This window comes from Saprolegnia diclina (genome assembly GCF_000281045.1).
Source record: "Saprolegnia diclina VS20 unplaced genomic scaffold supercont1.36, whole genome shotgun sequence".
NCBI lineage: Eukaryota > Oomycota > Saprolegniomycetes > Saprolegniales > Saprolegniaceae > Saprolegnia > Saprolegnia diclina.
The window spans coordinates 154,237-174,681 of NW_008246103.1; the positions used below are offsets into that span (position 1 = coordinate 154,237).

Below are 20,445 nucleotides of genomic sequence, written 5' to 3' on the forward strand. Positions count from 1 at the left end.
ACGCGATTACGGTGACGCATCCGAACTTACGCGGTCCCGGCAGTTGGTTTTGGAACAGCGCCGAATGCCACGGACTGCCGCCCAGACGCCCGGTGATGTTTACACCCCACGCTGCAATATTTCGCGAGCAAGCGGCGTCGGGCGTCGGAGGCTCGAGGACGTGGCAGCCGGACGCAGCACCAATCGCAATATACAGGGAAAAAGCAAGACTGGGGTCGCGGCGGCGCTGTCTGCGGCAGACAGGCTCGGTGGCGCCAGCTCCGTCGTCGATGCCATTGGTCGAATCTTGGCAAGGACTTGAGCCCGCACCTGAACGCCACTTGAACTTGGGCCCGCTGCTTCATACAAAGATGCAGATCCTTCGCATCCTCGGCCATTGATTGGCCCGTGGCTTGAACTTGAAAATCGCGTGGTGTCCCGACGTGACCGGTGCATCTGTTATAACATGGATCCGGTGGTTGGTATAACAGGTGCAAAGTGCACTTGACACGTGCAAAGTGCCGTTACCCGGGTGTTAACTGGCACAAGGTAAGTGTTATAGCGTCCAAGATCGCACGCGACCAGCTGCTGACAAATTGGCAACACCGCCGTCCGCTCATCACTTCGGTTCCTGCCCTTCCTCGCTCAAGCAGTCTAGCAGCAGCATGAGCATGATGTTCCGCAAGAAGGCGCTGGCGCCGCTGAGCCTGACCCGCCACCTCTCGACGCGCCCGGCCAAGTGCGTCGGTGTCGTCCGCGAGGTCTACAACAAGTGGGAGCGGCGCGCGCCGCTGACGCCCGGCCACGTCCAGGAGCTCGTGCAGGCTGGCATCAACGTGCACGTGCAGCCGAGCAACCAGCGCATCTTCACCGACGACCAGTACACGGCGGCAGGCGCGGTGGTCACAAACGACCTCTCGGCGGCCAACGTCATTGTCGGCGTCAAGCAGGTGCCCATCGAGCATCTCCTCAACGACAAGACGTACCTCTTCTTCTCGCACACGATCAAGGCGCAGCCTGAGAACATGAAGCTCCTCGACGCGATCTTGGAGAAGCGCATTCGCCTCATCGACTACGAGTGCATTACCGAGGGCGGGCAGCGCAACGGCCGCCGGCTCATTGCGTTTGGCTCGTACGCGGGCCGCGCCGGCATGCTCGCGGGCTTCCGCGGCCTCGGCGAGCGCCTCATCAACAAGGGCTACTCGTCGCCGTTCGTTAACATTGGCTCGGCGTACATGTACCAGGACCTGGACCGGGCCAAGGCCGCGGTTGCGACCGCCGGCGAGCTCATCAAGAAGAACGGTCTTCCTGCCGACCTCGCGCCGCTCACCGTCGTCTTTACGGGCAGCGGCAACGTCTCGCAGGGTGCCCAAGAAGTGTTCAAGCTCCTCCCGCACGAGTTTGTGGCGCCCGAGGACCTCCCGCACCTCAAGCCCAACCGCCACGTCGTCTATGGCTGCGTCGTCGATGAAAAGCACATGGTATGGACACATACCCACAAGGGTACCTCGTCTCACCCACCTTGGATTAGGTCGAGCACAAGACCAAGAAGAACGACTTTACCAAGGAAGAGTACTACAAGCACCCGGAAGAGTACGAGCCGACGTTCCACAAGAAGGTTGCGCCATACACGTCGCTTCTTGTCAACTGCATGTACTGGGACGACCGGTACCCGCGCTTGATCACAAAGGACCAGATGGACGAGATCACGGCTGCCAGCGGCGGCGACCCCAAGCTCCTCGGCGTCGCCGACATCTCGTGCGACATTGGCGGCAGCGTCGAGTTCCTTGAAAAGTCGACGTACATTGAAGACCCGTTCTTCCTCTACGACATCAAGTCGCGCACGGCCAAGTCGTCGCTGGCGGGCGAGCCCGGGTACAACCTTCAATGGCTAGAAGTCGACTCGATGCTGATCAACTATTCTTGTCTAGTGTCATGATGATGGGCGTTGATATTCTGCCGAGCGAGCTCCCGAGCGAATCGTCCAACCACTTTGGCAACCACCTCGTCGGCTTTCTCAAGAGCCTCTCGGGCGGCGAAAAGGTCATTCCGGACGAGCTCCAAGGCGCGGTGATTGCGGCCGACGGGCGCCTCTCGCCCAAGTACGAGTACATCAAGGAGATGCGCCGCGACCGCGAGCGGGCGGCGGGCCACGCGTATGCGTCGGCGGCGGCGGCAGTTGCCGGCTCAACGTGCGTCGAGCTCCAAGGCCACCTCTTTGACAGCGGCCTCATCAACAGCATCTTGGATCTCATCGAAGCGCACAACGGCGGCTTTGCGGTCGTCGAGTGCAAGGTCCGCCCCAACTTTAACGACGAGTCCAACACGACGGCCGCCAACATCTCGCGCGCTGTCGTCCAGATCAGCATGGACTCCCGGGTCCGTTGAGCGTCGTTTCGACTATGCGAGGATCTCACTCGATTGAACATTAGGCCGAGTTGGACGCGATGCTTGAAAAGATCCGCGCGCTCTCGAGCTTGACGCCGGGCGCAGCCGCGACGATCAAGGAGCTGCCGGACTATTGCATGGGCACGTACGACCAGACGCTCTCGCAGCGCGCCGAGTCGGCCAAGGAAGGCGCGGGCATGACGTTCCAGGGCAGCGTGTCGGTGTCGGCGGCCAAGGAGCGCAAGCAGATCGTGTGCCTTGGCGCGGGCCTTGTCGCGTCGCCGCTCGTCGAGTACCTCACGCGCGACGCCAACCACTCGCTGACCGTGGTCTCGGGCCTCAAGGGGGAAGCCGACGCGATGGCCGCCAAGTACAAGCACCGCAGCGTGACGCCGGCGACGATCAACGTCGGTACGCAAAAGGACGCGGTGGCGTCACTCGTGGCATCGGCCGACTGCGTTGTCTCGCTCTTGCCGGCGCCGATGCACGTTGACATTGCCAAAGCGTGTCTCTCGTCCAAGGTGCCGCTCGTGACGGCGAGCTACATTTCGCCCGAGATGCAGGCGCTCAACGACTTGGCGGTTGCGCAGCGCATTCCGATTCTGTGCGAACTCGGCTTGGACCCGGGCATGGACCACATGAGTGCGATGAAGATCATTGACGAAGTCCAGGCGCAGAACGGCCGCGTCGTGTCGTTTTCGTCCGTCTGCGGCGGTCTCCCCGCGCCCGAAGCCGCCGACAACCCGATCGCGTACAAGTTTTCGTGGTCGCCGCGCGGCGTGCTCACGGCGGCCCTCAACTCGGCGCAGTACCTCAAGAACGGACAAGTTGTCCAAATTCCGGGGTATATCTTTCAAAACACTCTAGTAAATGCGCACTCAGTGTGGTGTAGGGAGGCGCTGTTGACGAGCGCGGAGCGCGTCAACTTTTTGCCGGCGTTTGCGCTCGAGCAGATCCCGAACCGCAACTCGCTGCCGTACGCGCAGGTGTACAACATCCCGGACGCCGACTCGATCTTCCGCGGCACGCTCCGGTACGCGGGCAACTGCGCCATCATGCACCAGTGCCGCCTCCTCGGGTTGCTCAACACGAACGAGACGGCGCTGCCAGCGACGTGGCCCGAGCTCATTGCGCAGCTCAAGGCCGGCATGAGCAGCCGCTTGACGCCGGACGCCGAGGCGTTCCTTTCATGGCTCGGCCTCGACGATAGCAGTGCGCTCATTGACCCGTCGGCAACGTCGACGATCGATGCGTTCTGCGCGCTCTTGATTCAGAAGCTCTCGTACCTCCCGGGCGAGCGCGACATGGCCATCATGCACCACGAGTTCCACGTCGACTTTGCCGACCGCCGCGAACTCATCACGTCGACGTACGTTGGCTACGGCGACGACGAGAGCACGGTCATGGCCAAGACGGTTGGCATGAGCGCAGCGATCGGCGTCGACTTGATTCTGCGCGGCGACGTCCTTGGCCACGGTGTCTTGACGCCGACGACGCCCGACATTTACACGCCGGGCCTCGCGCGCCTCGAAGCCGAAGGCATCCGCTTCATCGAGAAGAGCCGCGTGCTGCCCAAGACCCACTAAGCACGATAGACAAGAGTATGTACGACCTACTGGCTAGGTGGAGGACGTGAAATGAAAAACAAATTTGCGTGTGCTTGTCGTGTCCCATGGTGGGGACCACGGCGGCTTGCCATCGCTGACATGGTCGCAAGGGCTCGCCGTTCGGGGACCGACTGGCATCGCTGGCGCTGGTTGTGTGGCGCGGGTGCCGTCCCGAGGCGCTTCTGAATGTAGGCTTTTCTGTGATAGATGATGCCCTTATTGTCACTGGTCATCGCTCACCAGTCCTGTCCCTGTCGACTGAAAGGGTATCCTTCCGGGCCATGTGGGCCGTGGCTGCTCGGGTGCTCGGGTTAGGGTAACGACCGCGACCAATGCACGCGCATCCGAGTCTACGTGCGGGCGACGAACCAAGCTTCATGACACCGCCCGTATGCACTGCTGGCGAGTGTTTGGTGATGGATTGTTGAAACGAAAAGGGCGTGGGGTATTAGGGAAAGCCGAGGAGCTGCATGGCCTTTGTGGCGGCTCGTTCGGTCGCGACGTCCTTGGTCGTGGCGCTGGCCCGACACACGAGGAAGCCGTCGATGAGAAGTGCGATAGCGTGGTGCGTTGTCGCATCGGTACGCGTCATCGGCGTCGTGGCTTGGAAGATCACGTCGGCGGTCGGATGCACCTTGCGGAGGTACGTGAGCAACCGCTGGCGCGGCGAGAGCCACTCGCGATGCCGCACGACCTACGCCGAAGCGAAAATCAACTCGCGAGATCAATACAACGCCTGGCAGCGCACCTCGGGCAGGAGCGAAAAGAGCGCGTCATGCAAGAAGCCATCGACGGGCATCAGGGACCACTAGTCGTCGCATTTCTTAGCCCAGAATCAAAGCAAGCAAAGGGTACATTTTCGAGAAATGAGGCGGCGAGGAGCGCTTCAAACACATCCGCAAGGACCGCGGGGACGCGGAGGCCGTTGGCGACGACGTTGGTGCCGAGGCGAACGACATCGCCAAAGCCGTGGGCCGCGCCGACGTTGCCGAGCCGAGCGTTGTTGACGAGCGCCGACCGGAGTTTGGACAAGAGGTTTTCCTACAAGTTGGTACGTCAGTCCTTGCGCAAGAGAAGACCAGCCTGTCAACGTGGTGGTGCGGAAAAGCGCTATAGAGATGGTACGAGACGACGACTTCAAGCACGGCATCGCCGAGAAACTCGAGCCGCTCGTAGTTGCCAGGACCACTGGGAATGTACGCGTCTTGATCGATGATCGGATTCCGAAACGACTTGTGCGTCAGCGCGCGGACCCACACGTGCGTGCGCGAGAGACGTGGCACGCTGGCATGGGCAGCTTCAAACGTTTGCTTCTGCGCCACAAGCAACGCTGCTTGCGGGTGCGCTTGAAACGCCGCCGCGTCTTCGTCCAAGTAGATTTGCGCGGCTGCCATCAGCGCATCTTCCGAGAGGAAGAGAAGGTCGTGGAGCTCCGGGTCGTACGCGGCGACCATGGCCGAAACGAGGGTGCGGACGGCCGCCATGCCGTCGTCGAGGCCCTATTCCATATCGTCAGCATTTTACTTGTAGTCGCAGACGGACGAGGTCGATGAGAAGCGCGCCAAGAAGAGCTTCCAAGCAGTCGGCGGCCATCTTTCGCACCGCTTTTCTACACGCTGATGAGATGTTGGAGACGGACCTTGGCCTGTCGTACACGGGTGCGGTCGTCACGTCATGGGCGCAGAGGACGAGATGCTGGAGACCCAATTTCATGGCCATTTCGCCGATCGTCTCGTTGCTCACGATGCTGGCTCGCATGGTTGCGAGCTGTCCCTCGGGGGCCGCACGCAGCTAGTTTCAAGTGTGCGCGATAAGATCTGACAACACGTCGTCCGCATACCCGAAGAAAGGTGGCGCCCGCCGCCACGAGACTCAGCGCCGCATCGCCAAGAAACTCGAGGCGGCCATACGACCGCAGGTACGGCGACAGATCCATTGGCTTGAAGTCTCGGTCGTCGTGGGCGTCCACAATCGCCTCGAGCTCCGACATCTACACCACCTTGTTACGCTTTGTCCGAGCTTGTAACGCGGATACCGGCGCTTTTCGCTTCTTGGTGGATAGCAGCGACGGGCGAGAGAGCGGCATGCCCAGTCGCACGCGCGCGTGGATGGCGGGGGCGCAGTTGGCCGAATGGATGCCGCACTCGACGTACGAGATGTGCAGGAATGCTTCATGGCAGAGCGCCGGGTTCCGGAAGGAGAGACCCCACGTCGCTTGCAAGTGGCGCAGTCTTCGGGCGTGGGCCAACGCTCTCGTCACAAGCGGCAGCGCCGTAGCGATCTAAACCCATAAGAGCACCGTGTCTCGAGATACCACTGTACTTCGATGACGTCGGCCTTGAGACCCGAGAGGAAGCACTCGGACGCGCGCTGATCAAAGCTGCATTTCTCCACCGGCGTGGCCTTGCAGTGGATGGCCCCCAAGCGCTGGTGGAAATTGAACTGGCGCAAATCGGCGACGCCGTCGTGGGCGGGTGCCCCCTGTCCTTCGTGGTAGACTCGGCCCTATCGAGGAGGTGATATCTCCAGTCCTAACATGTTCGTGGAGCGGAGGAGCCAATGTACCAGAAACGCATTGGCGCGGTCGACGCGGAAGTAGTCTGCGGTGCTCCGTGAGACATCACCGTTCCGAAGATGATGGCAACCTCGTTTGGGGCTTGTCGACACAACGTGGTACTTGAGCCGCGCCTCCGAGTACGTGGCCATGAACGCATGGGCCGTCATCGACGACGACGCTTGTACGTAGTCCAAGAGCGCAGGGAGCGGCAAGAGGGCTCCGATGCCAAAGCCGAGGCGATGCGACGCAGTCACCTAGGTCGCACATGGCATTCCATCGTCTCGTTGAAGCGAGGTTGGTACGTGACGCAGGGTCTCGGGCGTCTGGTCCTTCCGAGAGACGAAGCGCGGGTAGAGGTGCATGCCATTTTCACCTTGAAATCCCGGAAGATCCGAGATGGGGATGCGAAGCAGCTGCCAGAGCACAAACTGCTCAAACGAAAGCATCGCGTCGTGCTCGATATGCGGCAGGTCGGCCACGTGCGGTGGCAGCTCCTGTGGCACGAGCGCCAGCGTGCACGTGACGCCACTGCGCACATACTCGATCTACCGCGTGTGCATGAGATGAAGAAGCACCAGGACGAGCAAGCGCTTACCGGTGGCATGGCGTCGGCGCCGAGGAGGAAGAAGCCGTCAAAGATGTACTCGTCGGCGTCGACCACGATGCTTGTCTTCTCCATGTCCTCGAGAGAGACTAGAGGTAGACATGAGAAGCGGCTGCATGCGCATGCGTCTACCTTCGGCCGTCCACTGCATGACCACGCCAACCGTCATGCTGGCGATCGCGGGGTTTTCACGGGTCAAGTGTCCGGATAATGAAACAACCATCGCCGTATCCGGTGCCGGTTGGCTCACGTGAGCTGGTCAGTTTACCGGCTCAACCTTGAAGCTATGCGTTGGGAGTCCCTCTAGCGGTTGCGCTCTCGAAGAGTTGACACCTACGCAAGAAGACTTTGGCGACGACCTTGTTTTGCCCTGGACGTCTTGATGGTCGAGCTCTGGGGCTGTTCATGATGGGGTTAGAACAGGGTGGCCAATGAAACGTTACCGAGACTACTTGCGTCGTCGGGGAAAGCTGCTGAGAGATCAAATACGTAGGGACATTGCCACAGAGAATGCTAGTAGCAAAAGATCGTGCGAAAAACAAAATGCGAGCTGGAGGCAGACTGCGTTATTCGTTGCTGGTCGGTTTCAAACCTCCCACCGCGACAAAAAGCGGTGATTCACCAAAAAGGTTCGGCTCATCCTGGGCCTATTTCCAGTGTGAACATACTGGTATGAGTTTGGCTCTGCGGTCTGGCGGCACTCACTACGATAATCTCGAAGAAGTATTGCAAATGCGCGTGGTAGTCCTCGCACAAGGTTCTAGTCGTTGCTGTAAGCAAGGGACGTGGTGACGCTTCGATAGCCCCCATCGATAACGAAAAGCCTACCGGTACGTGCACGGACCTTTGTCGCATTTTTCTCGTGGTGGCACCATTGTAGTTGCCATTTGACGAGCCACCGACCGATGCTCCGAGTGGCCGCATGCGTCTTTGTCGTGCGATCGTGTATGCAGGACTCGCCGATCAGTTGGTTCTCTATACTTTGCTTTATCATACCACCAGATAGCAATGAATGGTGCAAGGTTGTTCCACCAGGGCTCTCCCAAAACGCGGTACTGGTGGACCCAAAAGGGAGAAATCTACCAGAAGAAAGAAATTTGCACTGAAATTACGGTGATTCTATTTGCCAACGTGTCGGTATGAAACGGTTCCATTTGTATCCACTTTAAAGACACGCCCGCCAGGAATACGTGAACTAGAATCCGGTGTAATTCCTATAACCTCGTTCGTCCACCAATCAGACGCGACGCTGTTCACCAGGCTGGGTCCTGCATCACGTGGTGCCAGTATTTCAGTACTGGATCGTTTGGTGGATACAAAAAAGTCGTATAAATCCTTTGCCGAGGACGTACCCATATGACCAACTTCAACACAGAGGGCCAACTTCAACCACGCATGGCGGACTGCAATACCAGCTTCAATACCCTCTTCTTCAACGTCACTCGAGCTACTGCTTTGCGACCACGCCTTTGGCTGCCCAGCCGGTCGGGCGATGCCACATGACCTGTTTGGCCTCTGCACGGCCGCGTTTGATCTACAGCGCATTCACTTTTCCATTTACCACCTCCAACTCAAGGACCATGGCTGGCGGTATTGCGATCCTCCCGGGCGGCGGCGCGGACAACACGCCGACCGAAGGCTCCCGCGCGTATGCGATCGTCGTCTGCGTCTTTGCGTCTCTTGGTGGTATCTTCTTCGGCTACGATCAAGGCGTCACGGGCGGTGTCCTCGTCATGGACTCGTTCCTCAACGACTTTTGCATCGGCCACAATGGTAACACGGGCACGCAGTGCCGCGCCTCGTCGTCGGACCTCCCGGACAACTGGTCGACGTTCACGACGCTCTTCAACGTGCTCTACTACATGGGCTGCATCGTTGGCGCGTACCTCGGTGGCTACATTGCCGACAAGTATGGCCGCCGCGCGACCATCTTCTCGGCCGGTGTCCTCTTTTGCGCCGGCACGCTCATGCTCGTCCTCACCAACAAGGGCAACCACACGCTCGCCTTGATCGCGCGCATCATCCAGGGCTTCGGCGTCGGTAACTCGTCCTTCTCGCTGCCCATCTTTGGTGCCGAGATGGCCCCGAAGGAGCTCCGTGGTATGCTTTCGGGCTTTATGCAAATGTCGATCGTCACGGGTCTCCTCCTTGCCGGCATCATCAACTATGTGGTGCAAAACGACGAGCACGGCTGGCGCGTCACCAACGCTGTCGCAATGGCCTTCCCGGTCATTGTCATGGCCGGTATCTTTTGCGTGCCCGAGTCGCCGCGCTGGACGTATAAGGCCAAGGGTCGCGCCCAAGCCGAGTCTGCCCTCAAGCGCCTTCGTCGTACCGACAACGTCGGTGCTGAGCTCCAGGCCATTGGTGACGCCATTAAAGAAGAAGGCGACAACACGTCGACGTGGGCTGATCTGTGGCACCCGTCGATTCGCCCGCGCCTTATCATTGCCTGCTCGCTCCAGCTCCTCCAGCAAGCCACCGGTATCAACCCGATCTTCACGTACGGCGGTCAGATCTTCAAGGATGTCGTCGGCGACGGTATCGTGTCGCTCCTCATCTTCCAGATTGTCAACTTCCTCTCGACAATTCCGGCTATGTACTGGGTCGATAAGGTCGGTCGCCGCAAGCTCCTCCTTGTCGGTGCCGCGGGTATGGTCATCGGCCACTTGGTGTCTGCGATCTCGTTCACGGCTGGCTGCAAGGGCGACACGAGCAAGTCGGACTGCTCGACGGGCGCGGGCTGGACCATGATTGTCTTCACGGCCTTCTTCATCTTCAACTTTGCGATCTCGTGGGGCCCCGTGTGCTGGATCTACCCGGCCGAGATCTTCCCCATGAACGTCCGCGCCAAGGCCGTCTCGGCGTCGACGATGACCAACTGGTGCATGGGCTCGCTCATGATCGGCATCCCCAAGCTCTTCCCGTACCTCAACATCAACGGCGTCTTCTTCCTCTTCACGGCGCTCTGCGCGCTTGCCGGTGTCTACGTCTGGTTCAAGTGCCCGGAAACCAAGGGCCTCCTCCTCGAAGACATCGAGCTTCTGTTCGGCAACGGCTTGCCGGCTCGTGTCCCGAAGAGCGTCGATGTCGAGACGCCCAAGCGCGACGAAGCGTAAACTGTCCTGTATGAATAGCACGACTACTATGGTGAGTAGTAAGCGGCATGAATGAAATGTGTACATTGTAAACCGAAACTCTAGTATGAAGTCCAACTTCCGAACACAACGTCTAGCAATGTCTATAAAAAAAACGTGGAGGCTCTGAAGGAAGATCACGCGACCCATAGTTTTCTTGGGACGACAGCCTTTAGCAGTTACCTCTTGTGCCTATCAAAAGCACTCAGACGCCCAAGGCGTTGCTCTATTATTGGCTGCTCTATTGGTGTAGCAAGGCTTTGGGTCGGGCCCTGGATCAGTCCTACGTACACAGTCGACGCCAAGATTCAGTCTCTCACCAAGCATATCTGCATTGCTATCGTCGAGCAATGCAACTAGCTCGCCACATGCCTTGTTTGTCAGCGTCCTATGCTCCTCGTGCCTTGTAGCGCTGTCGGCTAATGTGTAAACGCGAAACAATGGATGCCTACTCGATCGATCCATGGCTTGGGATAGCCAGAAATGAGCTCGCATTGCGCCAAGCGCACAAAATCCGGGATTTCTGTGAACTCGCGTCCCTCACGACTGCGAAATGTGCTGCACCACAGGCTCCTGTACAGTCCCATCCTAACGGTTTCTCGGCAGGACTATCTCACTGATAGATTGATACACATCGCCTTGTCCCGACCTCGTGGTTTGAGAGCTGTGTAGATATGAATATCCAGTGCTCAACCAATGTATGAGGCGTATATATCTTTATGTAGATTTCAGGAGCTTGCGTACGACCTCGCGAGCTATGACTCGGCGAGTGGGGTCCACCACGGGATGGATTTCTCGGTGCGCAGCTCTGTGAGCACGTTTTTATCCGGACAGAAATATCCGGACAACATGCCCAGCGCGGCGCCAGTGTGGGCAAAATGGATGAACTTTTGAGTTTGAAACGAAGTCTCGCGTTTTGTTCAATATGTATAGAGCACGACACAGGGAGCCCAAAAACCAAAAAACGGTGCTCGTAGCGTACCTACAGTCTGTGCTGCGCACCGTCAAGTTGGTGCAAACTGATACGGAATTTAGTATCGGTGTATCAGTATTCATCAACTTACACAGCGACTAGCATGGACTGTAGGAACGCTACGGGCTCCATTTTTTGGTTTTCGCGCTCCCTGCGCCACGCCCTATACATATAGACCAAAACACGAGACTTCGTTTCAAACTCAAAAATCCATCCATCTTGCTCGCTCGGACGCCGTGCTGGGTTCGCGATCCGGATAATAGTATCCGGATAAAATTGTGCTCAACAGCTTGGCAAGAGCTCTTGGCGAGCGCTTCGATCTCGGCTTCTTACGACGGTACTGACTAGAAAGGCGGGTACTCCGATGCCGCGCTGGGCTCGTTGTCCGGATATTAATGTTTGCATTGTTGTAAACATCGAAGTACCTGGTACGCACATGCATCCAAATGTGCAGCACTCCACACGCCGCCCTCTGTACGCAGTGTTGAGTTGAGCGGACCCGTTGTTGCATATTCCCGAGGCTTGAAAAACTATGTACTCTATTTTCCATGCAAGGTGCCTCGACACGCTGGGGTTGCGTTGGCGTCAGAGTGCTGGGTACTGGGGTACACCCAAGCTCGTACCGGGTGCCTCTTGGCCTTCAGGCGGTCGGCCCGCCTTCCATCTTCTTCGACAACGTCTGTCTTAGCGATTCCATTCTAGATAATGTCATTCACGCATACCAAATCTGTCAACGGTGCTATCACGTGATGATGGCATTTGCAAAAAATCACAATCGACGCGATCGACCACGTTTTGTCGAAATGCCCGAATCATCCGCATAAGTCATCCGGCTCAATCCACAAGATCGGCCCGTTCGACCACATTGCTTTTGCCCACCTCCAGCACACGCTTGTACTCCCTTCTTTATGACCATGCCATCGGCTGCTATTCCATCTCGCGTCGACGCCCTCATCGTTGGCGCCGGTCCTACTGGTCTGACGCTCGCCGCCGAGCTGGTGCGCCACGGTGTCGCCAACGTTGCAATCGTCGATCGTGCACCGGCGCCCGTGATCCAGACAAAGGCCTCGGTGCTCTGGCCGCGGTCGCTCGAGCTGCTCGAGGTGTACGACGGCGTCGTCGACGCTCTGCACGAGCGATGCCTCCGCGCCCGCCGGGCGACGTTTCGTGACCGAGGCGGTGTCATCAACTCGGTGCCGCTAGGCGCGCACTTGGACTCGAAGTACACGTATGGTCTCCTCACGGAGCAGTGGTACGCCGAGCAGTGCCTTGCCTCGTTCGTTGAAAAGCACGTTGCGATCCAGCGGTCGACGACGCTCCAGAGCTACACCCGCACGCCAACTGCCGTCCACGCGACAGTGACCACCGCCGACGGCACCGACGTCGTCGTTGAAGCCAAGTACCTCATCGGCGCCGATGGCGCCCGATCCAGCGTGCGCAAGCTCATGCATTGCGGCTTTGAGGGCGTTGTGATGCCGGGGCAATTTCTCTCGGTGCATTTTCGCCCCACCGCACCGATCGACGCCTTGGCCGACCTCGATGGGCTGACGTTCTTTCTGTTTGAAAACGGCGCGAGCTTTGCGACGCCGATGCCCAACGGCACGTTTCTCGTGGCCATCGACATGGACGACGCTGAGGGTGCATCGTATCGATCGGACTCTGAGAGTGATCGCCACGGCCTGCCGATGCTGCGCGAGCTGACGCACTCGGAGCTCGAGGCGGTCGTGAGCGCGCACATGGGCCCCGTCTCGTTTGAGTCGGTGCTCTGGGCGTCACACTTTCGCATCAACGAGCGCCTCGCGGCAGCGTACGACGACGGCGGTCGCGTCTTTCTGGCTGGTGACGCATGCCACTGCCACTCGCCGCTGTACGGCCAAGGCATGAACACGGGAATTCAAGACGCGGTCAACCTCGGTTGGAAGCTCAGTTTTGTTTTGCGAGGATTCTCCAGCGACAGTCTCTTGCGCACGTATGGAGAAGAGCGCCGGCTTGTCGGGGACGCCCTCGTCGCCATGACGACGCGCGGCCAAAGCCTCGCCAGCAGCCGCAACACGTGGTTCCATGCGCTGCGAAAGTTCGTGCTGCAGGTGATGGCCGCCACCCCTCTCTTTGCGTCCAAAGCCGCAGCGTTTCTCGGTGAGACGGCGATTGCGTACCGCGGAAGTGTCCTCTCGGTCGAGCACTGGGACAAGCCATCGCTCGTGTCACACGCCTCGAAGTACCTGCGCCAAATCTTTCGACACATGCTTGGCGCGCGCGTCCAGGCGGGCGATCGCTGCCCGTGGCACGTTCTGCCGTCTGCGACCTGTCCACGCGACACCACGCAGTGCCTTGCGCTGCTCTTTGAAGGATGTGAAGACGCCACGGTGGCGCCAATGACGACGGCGCAGCTCTCGGCGCTCGGCGAGCAGATCGTACGCGCAACCAACGGCGTCGTCGGTACATGTATTGTCGTACCGGCGTCCAACACGGTCGCCAACGCGCGCTTTGGCGTCGGTGGCCAATGCGTCTTCCTGCTCCGCCCCGATGGGTACGTGGGACTCCGCTGCGAACCAGTGAGTGTCGAATGCATCGTTGACTACCTCGGTGCTCGACTTGGTGTTCTCAAGCTTTAAGACGCGGCGAAATTTGAGCCTGTGGCGTCCGAATGGGTTCTGTACGCGGCCGCCAGTGCTGTTGCGGGCGGCGCACTGGTGCAGTGCCTAGTCCAAGTCATTGCTTAATGCATTTGCTCAATACATTTGATGACTATATAATTGTTCAAGTGCGACCGTTGGAACAGAGTTCTTGCAGAAGGCTCAATTGTCTACGACTGTGTTGTCTTTAGCGACTGCAGATTCATCGGCGTACGTGCGTTGAAGACTCGAACCTCATTGCTGCCTCGATGTTAGGCCCAGCGGAGGTGCACAAGTGTCCCGTATCGCCATGATGGACGACGAAGAAAAGAAGAGGTTGCTGCGGTCTTTCGACGATAACAAAGGCATCGATGGCGTCGAAGTAGCTGCCTCTATGCACTTCCACTGTCTGTGCCACAGCATCGTGTACTGCGGTGATGAGGACAACGCAAGCACTCTCGACATTCTTGCTCCTCGGACAGTCTTGGCACCTGAATGCTAATTTGGCACTCACGCTCTTGACCACAGCGCTACGAAGTTGCAATCACGATATTTGCAAAAGAGTCAGACGATGACGTGGCATTCGATAAGGACGTGCAGTGGGCAACTGCGGCAGCCACGATGAGTTTGATGACGCATACATCGGGTGGGGCATTTTATCTTGGATGAATCGAGAGGTATCCAGATGCCAGCGAGCGCGACTTGGCTCCGAGTCAGGATCGCATTGTGCCATTTTGATTGGACGTTGGCTTTTCAGCCAATCGGTGCGTCGCTACCATCATTCTGAAATTTGTGCGCAATTACTCACGTATTTTAATACAGTTTACATTCAAATGTCATGTCATGAAGAATAAAAATACAATCAAAAGCCACGTGGCCATTTTTATTGCATTGTATTACCCTTCTTCCATTTTCAGATTCAACCTCCCAACGCAGCATGGACCCTTCCAGCTTCTTCACCCGCTCCTCGTGGAACATGGAAGCGCTCTTCAAGGCCAACGATATCAGCATCCCCGTCCAACAGCATCTCGTCCGTGTGTACACGGCGCTGGCGGCGACGCTCCTTGCCGCAGCCGTCGGCGTCGGCCTCGACATGGCGTACGACCTCGCGGGGATCACAACGGTGTGCGCCACGGTCGGGCTCATCTTTGGCCTCTTCTTCGTCGAGAAGCACCTCGTGATGAAGCGTCTGGGTATGCTCATGGCCATTGCGACCTGCACGGGCGTCAACATTGGCCCGCTCGTCGCGACCGCGCTCAACGTCGACCCGGCGGTTGTCGTCACTGCCTGGTACGTACCGCCAGCGCTATGGAGCATGTATGCGAAGGCTCACGCATCTCGTTTTTAGCTTGGCGACGACGGTGATCTTTGTGTGCTTCACCGGCAGCGCCTTGATCGGTACGCGGCTCCTCCTACACCGCGGACGATGTGGCTCACGGTGCATGCGTTTAGAGAAGCGCCGATCGTACATGTACATGATGTCGTTCATCTCGTCGGCGACGATGGTCATGTCGCTCATCTCGCTCGTCAACCTCTTCTCGCGCTCGATCGCCCTGTACAACGCCCACTTGGTACGAACGCCTCCACCTCCTACGATCACTCAAGGACTTTCCTGACATGCTTAGTACATGGGCCTCCTCGTTTTTTGCGCATACGTGCTCTTTGACACGCAGATGATCATTGAGAAGGCGACGATGGGCGACACGGACTTTGTGCTCCATGCGCTCGACCTCTTCCTTGGTATCCCCGACAATGGCAAGTCCATGGCACTCACGTCGCTTGTAGACTTTGTCAACATCTTTGTCCGCTTGGTCGTCATCCTCCTCCGCAACAAGGAACAGAAGGACAAGAAGCGCGAATCGCGCCGCTAAGCGCCTCCCGTGCTGTCGCGCCGACACTCAAGACCTTTAAGCAGGCTTCCATTAATACTACCATTTCAAGTACGAGCCGGATGCTCTGGGGCCACTACGGCATGCAGCGTCGTGGCATGTTGCTGCAGCATCCAGTTGCCGTTTTGCGCCACGGGCTTTGCGGCTGGAGACTACGACATGCACGACGAGAATGAGGCTACCGGTGCGAGTGTACGCTGCGTCGTTGGCAAGTCGCAAGGGACTGCAGCGCGGCAAGCCCCGTTTGCACTAGAGTATGCATGTACCTCGAAAGTCGAGTTTTGGCTAACAGCGCTTGACATGCATTGTTCAGAGTGGAATGAGCAAGCGCGAGATGACGTTAGATGCAATAGCCTGCCTCCTCGACACTTGAAAGCCCATGTGGGTCAAGGCACGCTGCGGTGCATGTCGCCTAGCTGGTCCCGAGCGTCAGCTCAAGAGCAAGAGCTTGGTCCTGCCGACGATCCGCACTTGGTGGCGACGCATTGACACCGAGGCTAGTATCGGCCAGGGGTGGTGGATCCAAAGTAAATGAATCGGGTTTAATCGCAGCTCGATGCTGACGGATGCATCATCATAGTAGCTCACCCCAGTGCAATCTAGTAGCATGTCGTTGACACTGAGCCTTACGGCAACTCGTCGTCCGCAGAAGTGCGACAGTTAATCCTGGTAGGAACGTTTACGTGGTGTACCAGCATCCCAGGGGATTAATTCGATGTGTCGTGTCTCAATCCGGCCAACCCATTGGCTATATATCGAGCCATTTTGGCCAATGAAACGCAGTTTCATTGGTCTAAGCCAATCGCATCGCGCGAAACGTGTCCAGTGAAGTGCGATTTTGGTGTCCCCATAAAGTGCTGTCCATTTTCCGGACGTTATACTTGATTAAAGTATAACAATTGCGCTGAAGTGCGCCTGCGTACTTAGCCGAAAATCACGCAACTTTTCGATTAGGTGCGATTTCAGAAGCGCGCGAAGACTGCAGCAAGCGACGACGGCGCGTTGGCCCGGAAAAGTCTGCACACCGCAGCGCAGCGAAGGTCGAGCGTTGACTTTTGTCTAGGCCAACGCGCCGTCGTCGCAATACCGTTATCAACGCTTCGCATTCAATACAAAAGTTCCTACCAGCTCACCCCGCAAGGGACCTGTTCGGACCAAAATACCCTCTGAAATGCGTCTTATAAATTCGAACTTAATAGCAGAAAGCAAATTGGACTCACTGTTTTTGCTTTGCAGCTAAGCCGCCGATGACAAATGACCAACATTCCTGATTCGCGATCGCTCCATAGTGAGAAAGACCGAATGTGGTGTTTTGCAAATTGGTGTCCACGGAACCGACGGGATATTGTTTCGTTCTGGAAGTATGAGACCCATCATTGAGTGACTTGGTCATACGCTCAACGCCTCGACTACTTTTCACACTCCCGCACAGCCAAATCGCAGCGGAGGTCGGGGTCGAGGCGAATGGATGGATGGACCGCCACATTGCACGTCTGGCGCTCGTGCCGACGTAGGCCCGTGTCTTGATTCGCGAGCCGTTGGGCTGCTGGCATCATGGAGACGATATTGGCAAAATGTACAGTAGCTCGGATGGGCGACGGAGCGTGTCGTCATTGGCCTCACGTGGGGTCGCTAGCGCCAGGGGTGACTGACTACAGGTGATAGAAACGAGTTCCTGCACCGCCCCAGCGAGCCAGCCAAGGAGAAGGAAATCGCTAGTATCTACGTACAAGAGGTCTTTGCAACTCGGAGATAACGCAAAACACAGCCACCTAAGAGTGATGAGCGGAAGGATAGGAATGAGTAGAGCTCGCCTAAGCGACCAAGCGGGCTTCTCTCCAATCGTCAAGCTGCTTACTCTAGTAGCTGGGTGGTGCAGGATATAAAAATGCATTAGCTGCATGACGAGGCTCTCTCACCTTATCCGGTTACATTCGTGGCTGCATGAATAGCAGCTGACGTTCGCCATTTCGAGCTCGCCGAATTCGTTGCGCCGGTCCAAGCGCATCATGGCGATCATAAACCACAAGGTAACTGGAATACTGTTGTTCAACAGCCTTCTGGGACGGGTCTACAGTACTGTAAGCTTAGTGCGCTCCGTAGACACTCGTCGCTAATACGCCGAGGCTACAATATTGTATTCAAACCACGCTTCATTCCCACCAACGAATGCATTTTCAGCACCATCGCGCCACCACGATCGATCCCGCGCTATCAAGCCGAGGAACTCGACGTGCCCAACTAAGCCGACAACGACATTTGTCAATGTCCAGCCAACACACAACTTTAATGCCACCTAGTCAAGCCTCAGCGGGACGAACGGCCTCCGTTTCATTATCAAGCCAAACCATAGGGTAAATCACGTAATGTACCCCTGACACAAGCCACGCTTCGTGTATTGATCTGCTTCCACACACGGCCTTTTGGCTAAGACGCGAGGTCATCTAATCTGCATGCTGCTAGCCTCGTCGACAGCCGTGCCATCACTGAGTTTTCCTCGATTTGCATCCGAACATGGGTGGCCATGCGCAAATTTGATTGGTCGTGAGCGCAGTCGTTCCTGTAAATTGCCATGGCCAAGTATGTACTGTTTTTGTGGAAAAGGCCAAGTCAGGGCTGACTGTGAAAAAACTATTTTTTCGCATAAGGCACGGTGTAAATCACACACCATCTGGTGATATTTTTAAAAATATGTATCTTGGTTTTTGTATGAAAGGTAAATATGTAAAGATGATACAGCGCGGCTATGTCTTGTGACGAAAAAGAGTGCGATTTTTTGCGCACTTTATCGCGATTTTTGCGCACTAGAACGCGCCGCATCTAAAAAAGATACAAGAGAATGACTGAATTCGTACCTAATATTCCGACACGCTTCCCCCCTACAGCAAAGGATCTGCACCATCCGTCTCGAAAAAGCACGCAGTGCTTTTTTCGTAGGGATGGTGAAATAGGTTTCCCACATGGAAATCATACCTTCTCGGCCTTTTGGCTAAGATCAAGTGTAGTATCTGTTCTAATCAGTGTGAAAACTGATTTCCACACTTCGGTGTGGTTTTTTTTCACATTCATTTTTACAAACTCCGATAGTCCAGTTGGCTTGCCACTGACTATTGGACTGGTTTCCGAGGGCCCAGCACTCCTCCCTTGTGAAGCCTAACTACTGCACTCAATCTTCCTTCACTACAATTACACTTTAGCATCTCTCTACATTCTTTTGACCATTCACTCACATCTCCAGCTCACATCTCCAGCGCGAAGCTCTGCCGACGAGCGAAGCGAGTCAATATGAACGTTGCCCGTAGGGCCCGAGGCGTAGCCGAGGTTTAGTTCATATTCGAGCAAAACTTGGCATCGCACGCACACCCAATGAATGTGAGTATTGTTCATCGGATTTGTTTTTGTCACAGGATATATGGGGTTTACCGCGTGATTTACCCATGCGTTTTGGTTTGATAACTGATCGGAGGCCGCTTCTTCGCGCTGCTTGATCCTTCGACCTCTCTTGACTTCTTTCCACGATGAACCATCGGGCTACGCGTGCTTCGCGGCCGTGAGCCACCCCTATTTATGTCAACTACACGGACCTATGTCTTTGTTTCGATGACGCGGTGGTCAAGTGTAGCAGCAGTAGTAGTACTAGAGTACGGGGAAATCGGCTTGGGAAGCCAACTGGACATTCAGAATTTTGTAAAATGAGTGTGTAAAAACACTATCCTAGAGTGTAGAAGTCAGGTTCCACACGGAGTTTGGGTAGAAAGTACACTTGATTGTGGCTGGGATTGCACCATGTGTTTTTGCTCTGCAATTTGTAAAAACGAATGTGTAAAAACACGTTTTAAAGAGTAGAATCTAGTTTTTACACAGAGTTGAACTAATTCTACTCTGGAATGTGGCAATGCCGTCTTTTTGACAAACATGACATGTTTACAACAAAAATAGCACACGTTTTAAACAGTGCAAATGAATGGTATACAAACAGGCTGTGATCTTGGACGTGGACGACCATCATCGACCTGACACCGCGTGGGACGTAGCCATCCGCCGCCTCGCATCACCGCTCGCCCACCGCTTCCTCTTGACTCACTTCTTCATTTGCCAACTATGAAGCGCTCGCTCTTTGGTGGTGCTATCTCGTGCGACGTGCCCAGCGGCTTTGCCGACGTGAGCGAGTTCCGCCAAGTGCCCGACAACCAAGAGGTGTTTGCCGACGCCGTGACGGACCGCTGCGTCATCATTGAGCTCCTTCAAATGGAAGAAACCATCGGCGAGAGCGCCACGGGTACGTTCTACTTTAACGAAATCGCCGACTCGAACGCGTGTGCGCCGACGGACCGCCACGTGGCCCAAGCGTTTACGATGCCCGCATCCGAAGTGCATGGGCTCCAAGTGCCCGCGCACATTGCCGTCGGCACGCAGGCCGTCGCCAAGTACAAGGAGGCCGCCAAGAACGTCATCCAAGTCTACGTGTGCTGCCTGCGCCTCCCGCGCGCGACGACCGACCTCGTCGTCTCGGTCACAGTGCCCATCTCGGTGGACCCCAACAGCAGCAGCCGCGGCCACATACCCACCGACGTCGACGAAGGCTCGGTCTTTCTCAAGGCCATCTTCCGCTCGCTCGCCGTGCACGATTGGGACCTCTTTCAATAAATCGTTTAGACGTCTTTTCCGACATTGCCCTTTTGGAAACTGGTAGAAA

The 20,445-nt window shown here is 56.8% G+C and overlaps 6 protein-coding genes across 6 annotated transcripts; 5 read left to right on the top strand and 1 right to left on the bottom strand.

Moving 5' to 3' along the window:
- The first annotated feature begins 501 nt into the window (after positions 1-501).
- SDRG_10558 (hypothetical protein) lies at positions 502-4,028 on the top strand. The gene is made up of 5 exons (XM_008616554.1): positions 502-1,460; positions 1,511-1,854; positions 1,911-2,358; positions 2,412-3,211; positions 3,260-4,028. The coding sequence occupies exons 1-5, from the start codon at positions 645-647 to the stop codon at positions 3,951-3,953; spliced, it is 3,102 nt and encodes a 1,033-aa protein (XP_008614776.1). The 5' UTR covers positions 502-644; the 3' UTR covers positions 3,954-4,028.
- A 368-nt stretch (positions 4,029-4,396) lies between these two features.
- Positions 4,397-7,335, bottom strand: SDRG_10559 (hypothetical protein). Its single transcript, XM_008616555.1, has 13 exons — positions 7,268-7,335; positions 7,127-7,224; positions 6,834-7,076; positions 6,540-6,785; positions 6,297-6,479; positions 6,010-6,255; positions 5,815-5,964; positions 5,629-5,765; positions 5,517-5,583; positions 5,066-5,473; positions 4,830-5,015; positions 4,723-4,782; positions 4,397-4,668 (listed from the first exon to the last, which is right to left on the bottom strand). The coding sequence occupies exons 1-13, from the start codon at positions 7,302-7,304 to the stop codon at positions 4,423-4,425; spliced, it is 2,307 nt and encodes a 768-aa protein (XP_008614777.1). The 5' UTR covers positions 7,305-7,335; the 3' UTR covers positions 4,397-4,422.
- Positions 7,336-8,699: 1,364 nt separating this feature from the next.
- Positions 8,700-10,350, top strand: SDRG_10560 (hypothetical protein). Its single transcript, XM_008616556.1, has one exon. It carries the CDS (start codon positions 8,716-8,718, stop codon positions 10,252-10,254), a length of 1,539 nt encoding a protein of 512 aa, XP_008614778.1. The 5' UTR covers positions 8,700-8,715; the 3' UTR covers positions 10,255-10,350.
- Positions 10,351-12,121: 1,771 nt separating this feature from the next.
- SDRG_10561 (hypothetical protein) lies at positions 12,122-14,001 on the top strand. Its single transcript, XM_008616557.1, has one exon. It carries the CDS (start codon positions 12,154-12,156, stop codon positions 13,858-13,860), a length of 1,707 nt encoding a protein of 568 aa, XP_008614779.1. The 5' UTR covers positions 12,122-12,153; the 3' UTR covers positions 13,861-14,001.
- Positions 14,002-14,736: 735 nt separating this feature from the next.
- On the top strand, positions 14,737-16,063 carry SDRG_10562 (hypothetical protein). The gene is made up of 5 exons (XM_008616558.1): positions 14,737-15,150; positions 15,209-15,258; positions 15,313-15,431; positions 15,486-15,600; positions 15,646-16,063. Exons 1-5 carry the CDS (start codon positions 14,798-14,800, stop codon positions 15,729-15,731), a joined length of 723 nt encoding a protein of 240 aa, XP_008614780.1. The 5' UTR covers positions 14,737-14,797; the 3' UTR covers positions 15,732-16,063.
- Positions 16,064-19,729: 3,666 nt separating this feature from the next.
- On the top strand, positions 19,730-20,420 carry SDRG_10563 (hypothetical protein). The gene has a single exon (XM_008616559.1). The coding sequence runs from the start codon at positions 19,851-19,853 to the stop codon at positions 20,394-20,396; it is 546 nt and encodes a 181-aa protein (XP_008614781.1). The 5' UTR covers positions 19,730-19,850; the 3' UTR covers positions 20,397-20,420.
- Positions 20,421-20,445: the final 25 nt, after the last annotated feature.

Excerpts from the sequence above, each read along its gene's own strand:
- SDRG_10558 (XM_008616554.1), top strand. The coding sequence starts at position 645 with ATGAGCATGATGTTCCGCAAGAAGGCGCTGGCGCCGCTGAGCCTGACC. Across the intron at positions 1,461-1,510 it reads TCGTCGATGAAAAGCACATG|GTCGAGCACAAGACCAAGAA; the intron begins GTATGGACACAT and ends ACCTTGGATTAG. Across the intron at positions 1,855-1,910 it reads TCGCTGGCGGGCGAGCCCGG|TGTCATGATGATGGGCGTTG; the intron begins GTACAACCTTCA and ends ATTCTTGTCTAG.
- SDRG_10559 (XM_008616555.1), bottom strand. The coding sequence starts at position 7,304 with ATGACGGTTGGCGTGGTCATGCAGTGGACGGCCGAAG. Across the intron at positions 5,474-5,516 it reads GCGCGCTTCTCATCGACCTC|GGCCTCGACGACGGCATGGC; the intron begins GTCCGTCTGCGA and ends GATATGGAATAG. Across the intron at positions 4,783-4,829 it reads CCGCCTCATTTCTCGAAAAT|TGGTCCCTGATGCCCGTCGA; the intron begins GTACCCTTTGCT and ends TGCGACGACTAG.
- SDRG_10560 (XM_008616556.1), top strand. The coding sequence starts at position 8,716 with ATGGCTGGCGGTATTGCGATCCTCCCGGGCGGCGGCGCGGACAACACG.
- SDRG_10561 (XM_008616557.1), top strand. The coding sequence starts at position 12,154 with ATGACCATGCCATCGGCTGCTATTCCATCTCGCGTCGACGCCCTCATC.
- SDRG_10562 (XM_008616558.1), top strand. The coding sequence starts at position 14,798 with ATGGACCCTTCCAGCTTCTTCACCCGCTCCTCGTGGAACATGGAAGCG. Across the intron at positions 15,259-15,312 it reads CACCGGCAGCGCCTTGATCG|AGAAGCGCCGATCGTACATG; the intron begins GTACGCGGCTCC and ends GCATGCGTTTAG. Across the intron at positions 15,432-15,485 it reads CCCTGTACAACGCCCACTTG|TACATGGGCCTCCTCGTTTT; the intron begins GTACGAACGCCT and ends TGACATGCTTAG.
- SDRG_10563 (XM_008616559.1), top strand. The coding sequence starts at position 19,851 with ATGAAGCGCTCGCTCTTTGGTGGTGCTATCTCGTGCGACGTGCCCAGC.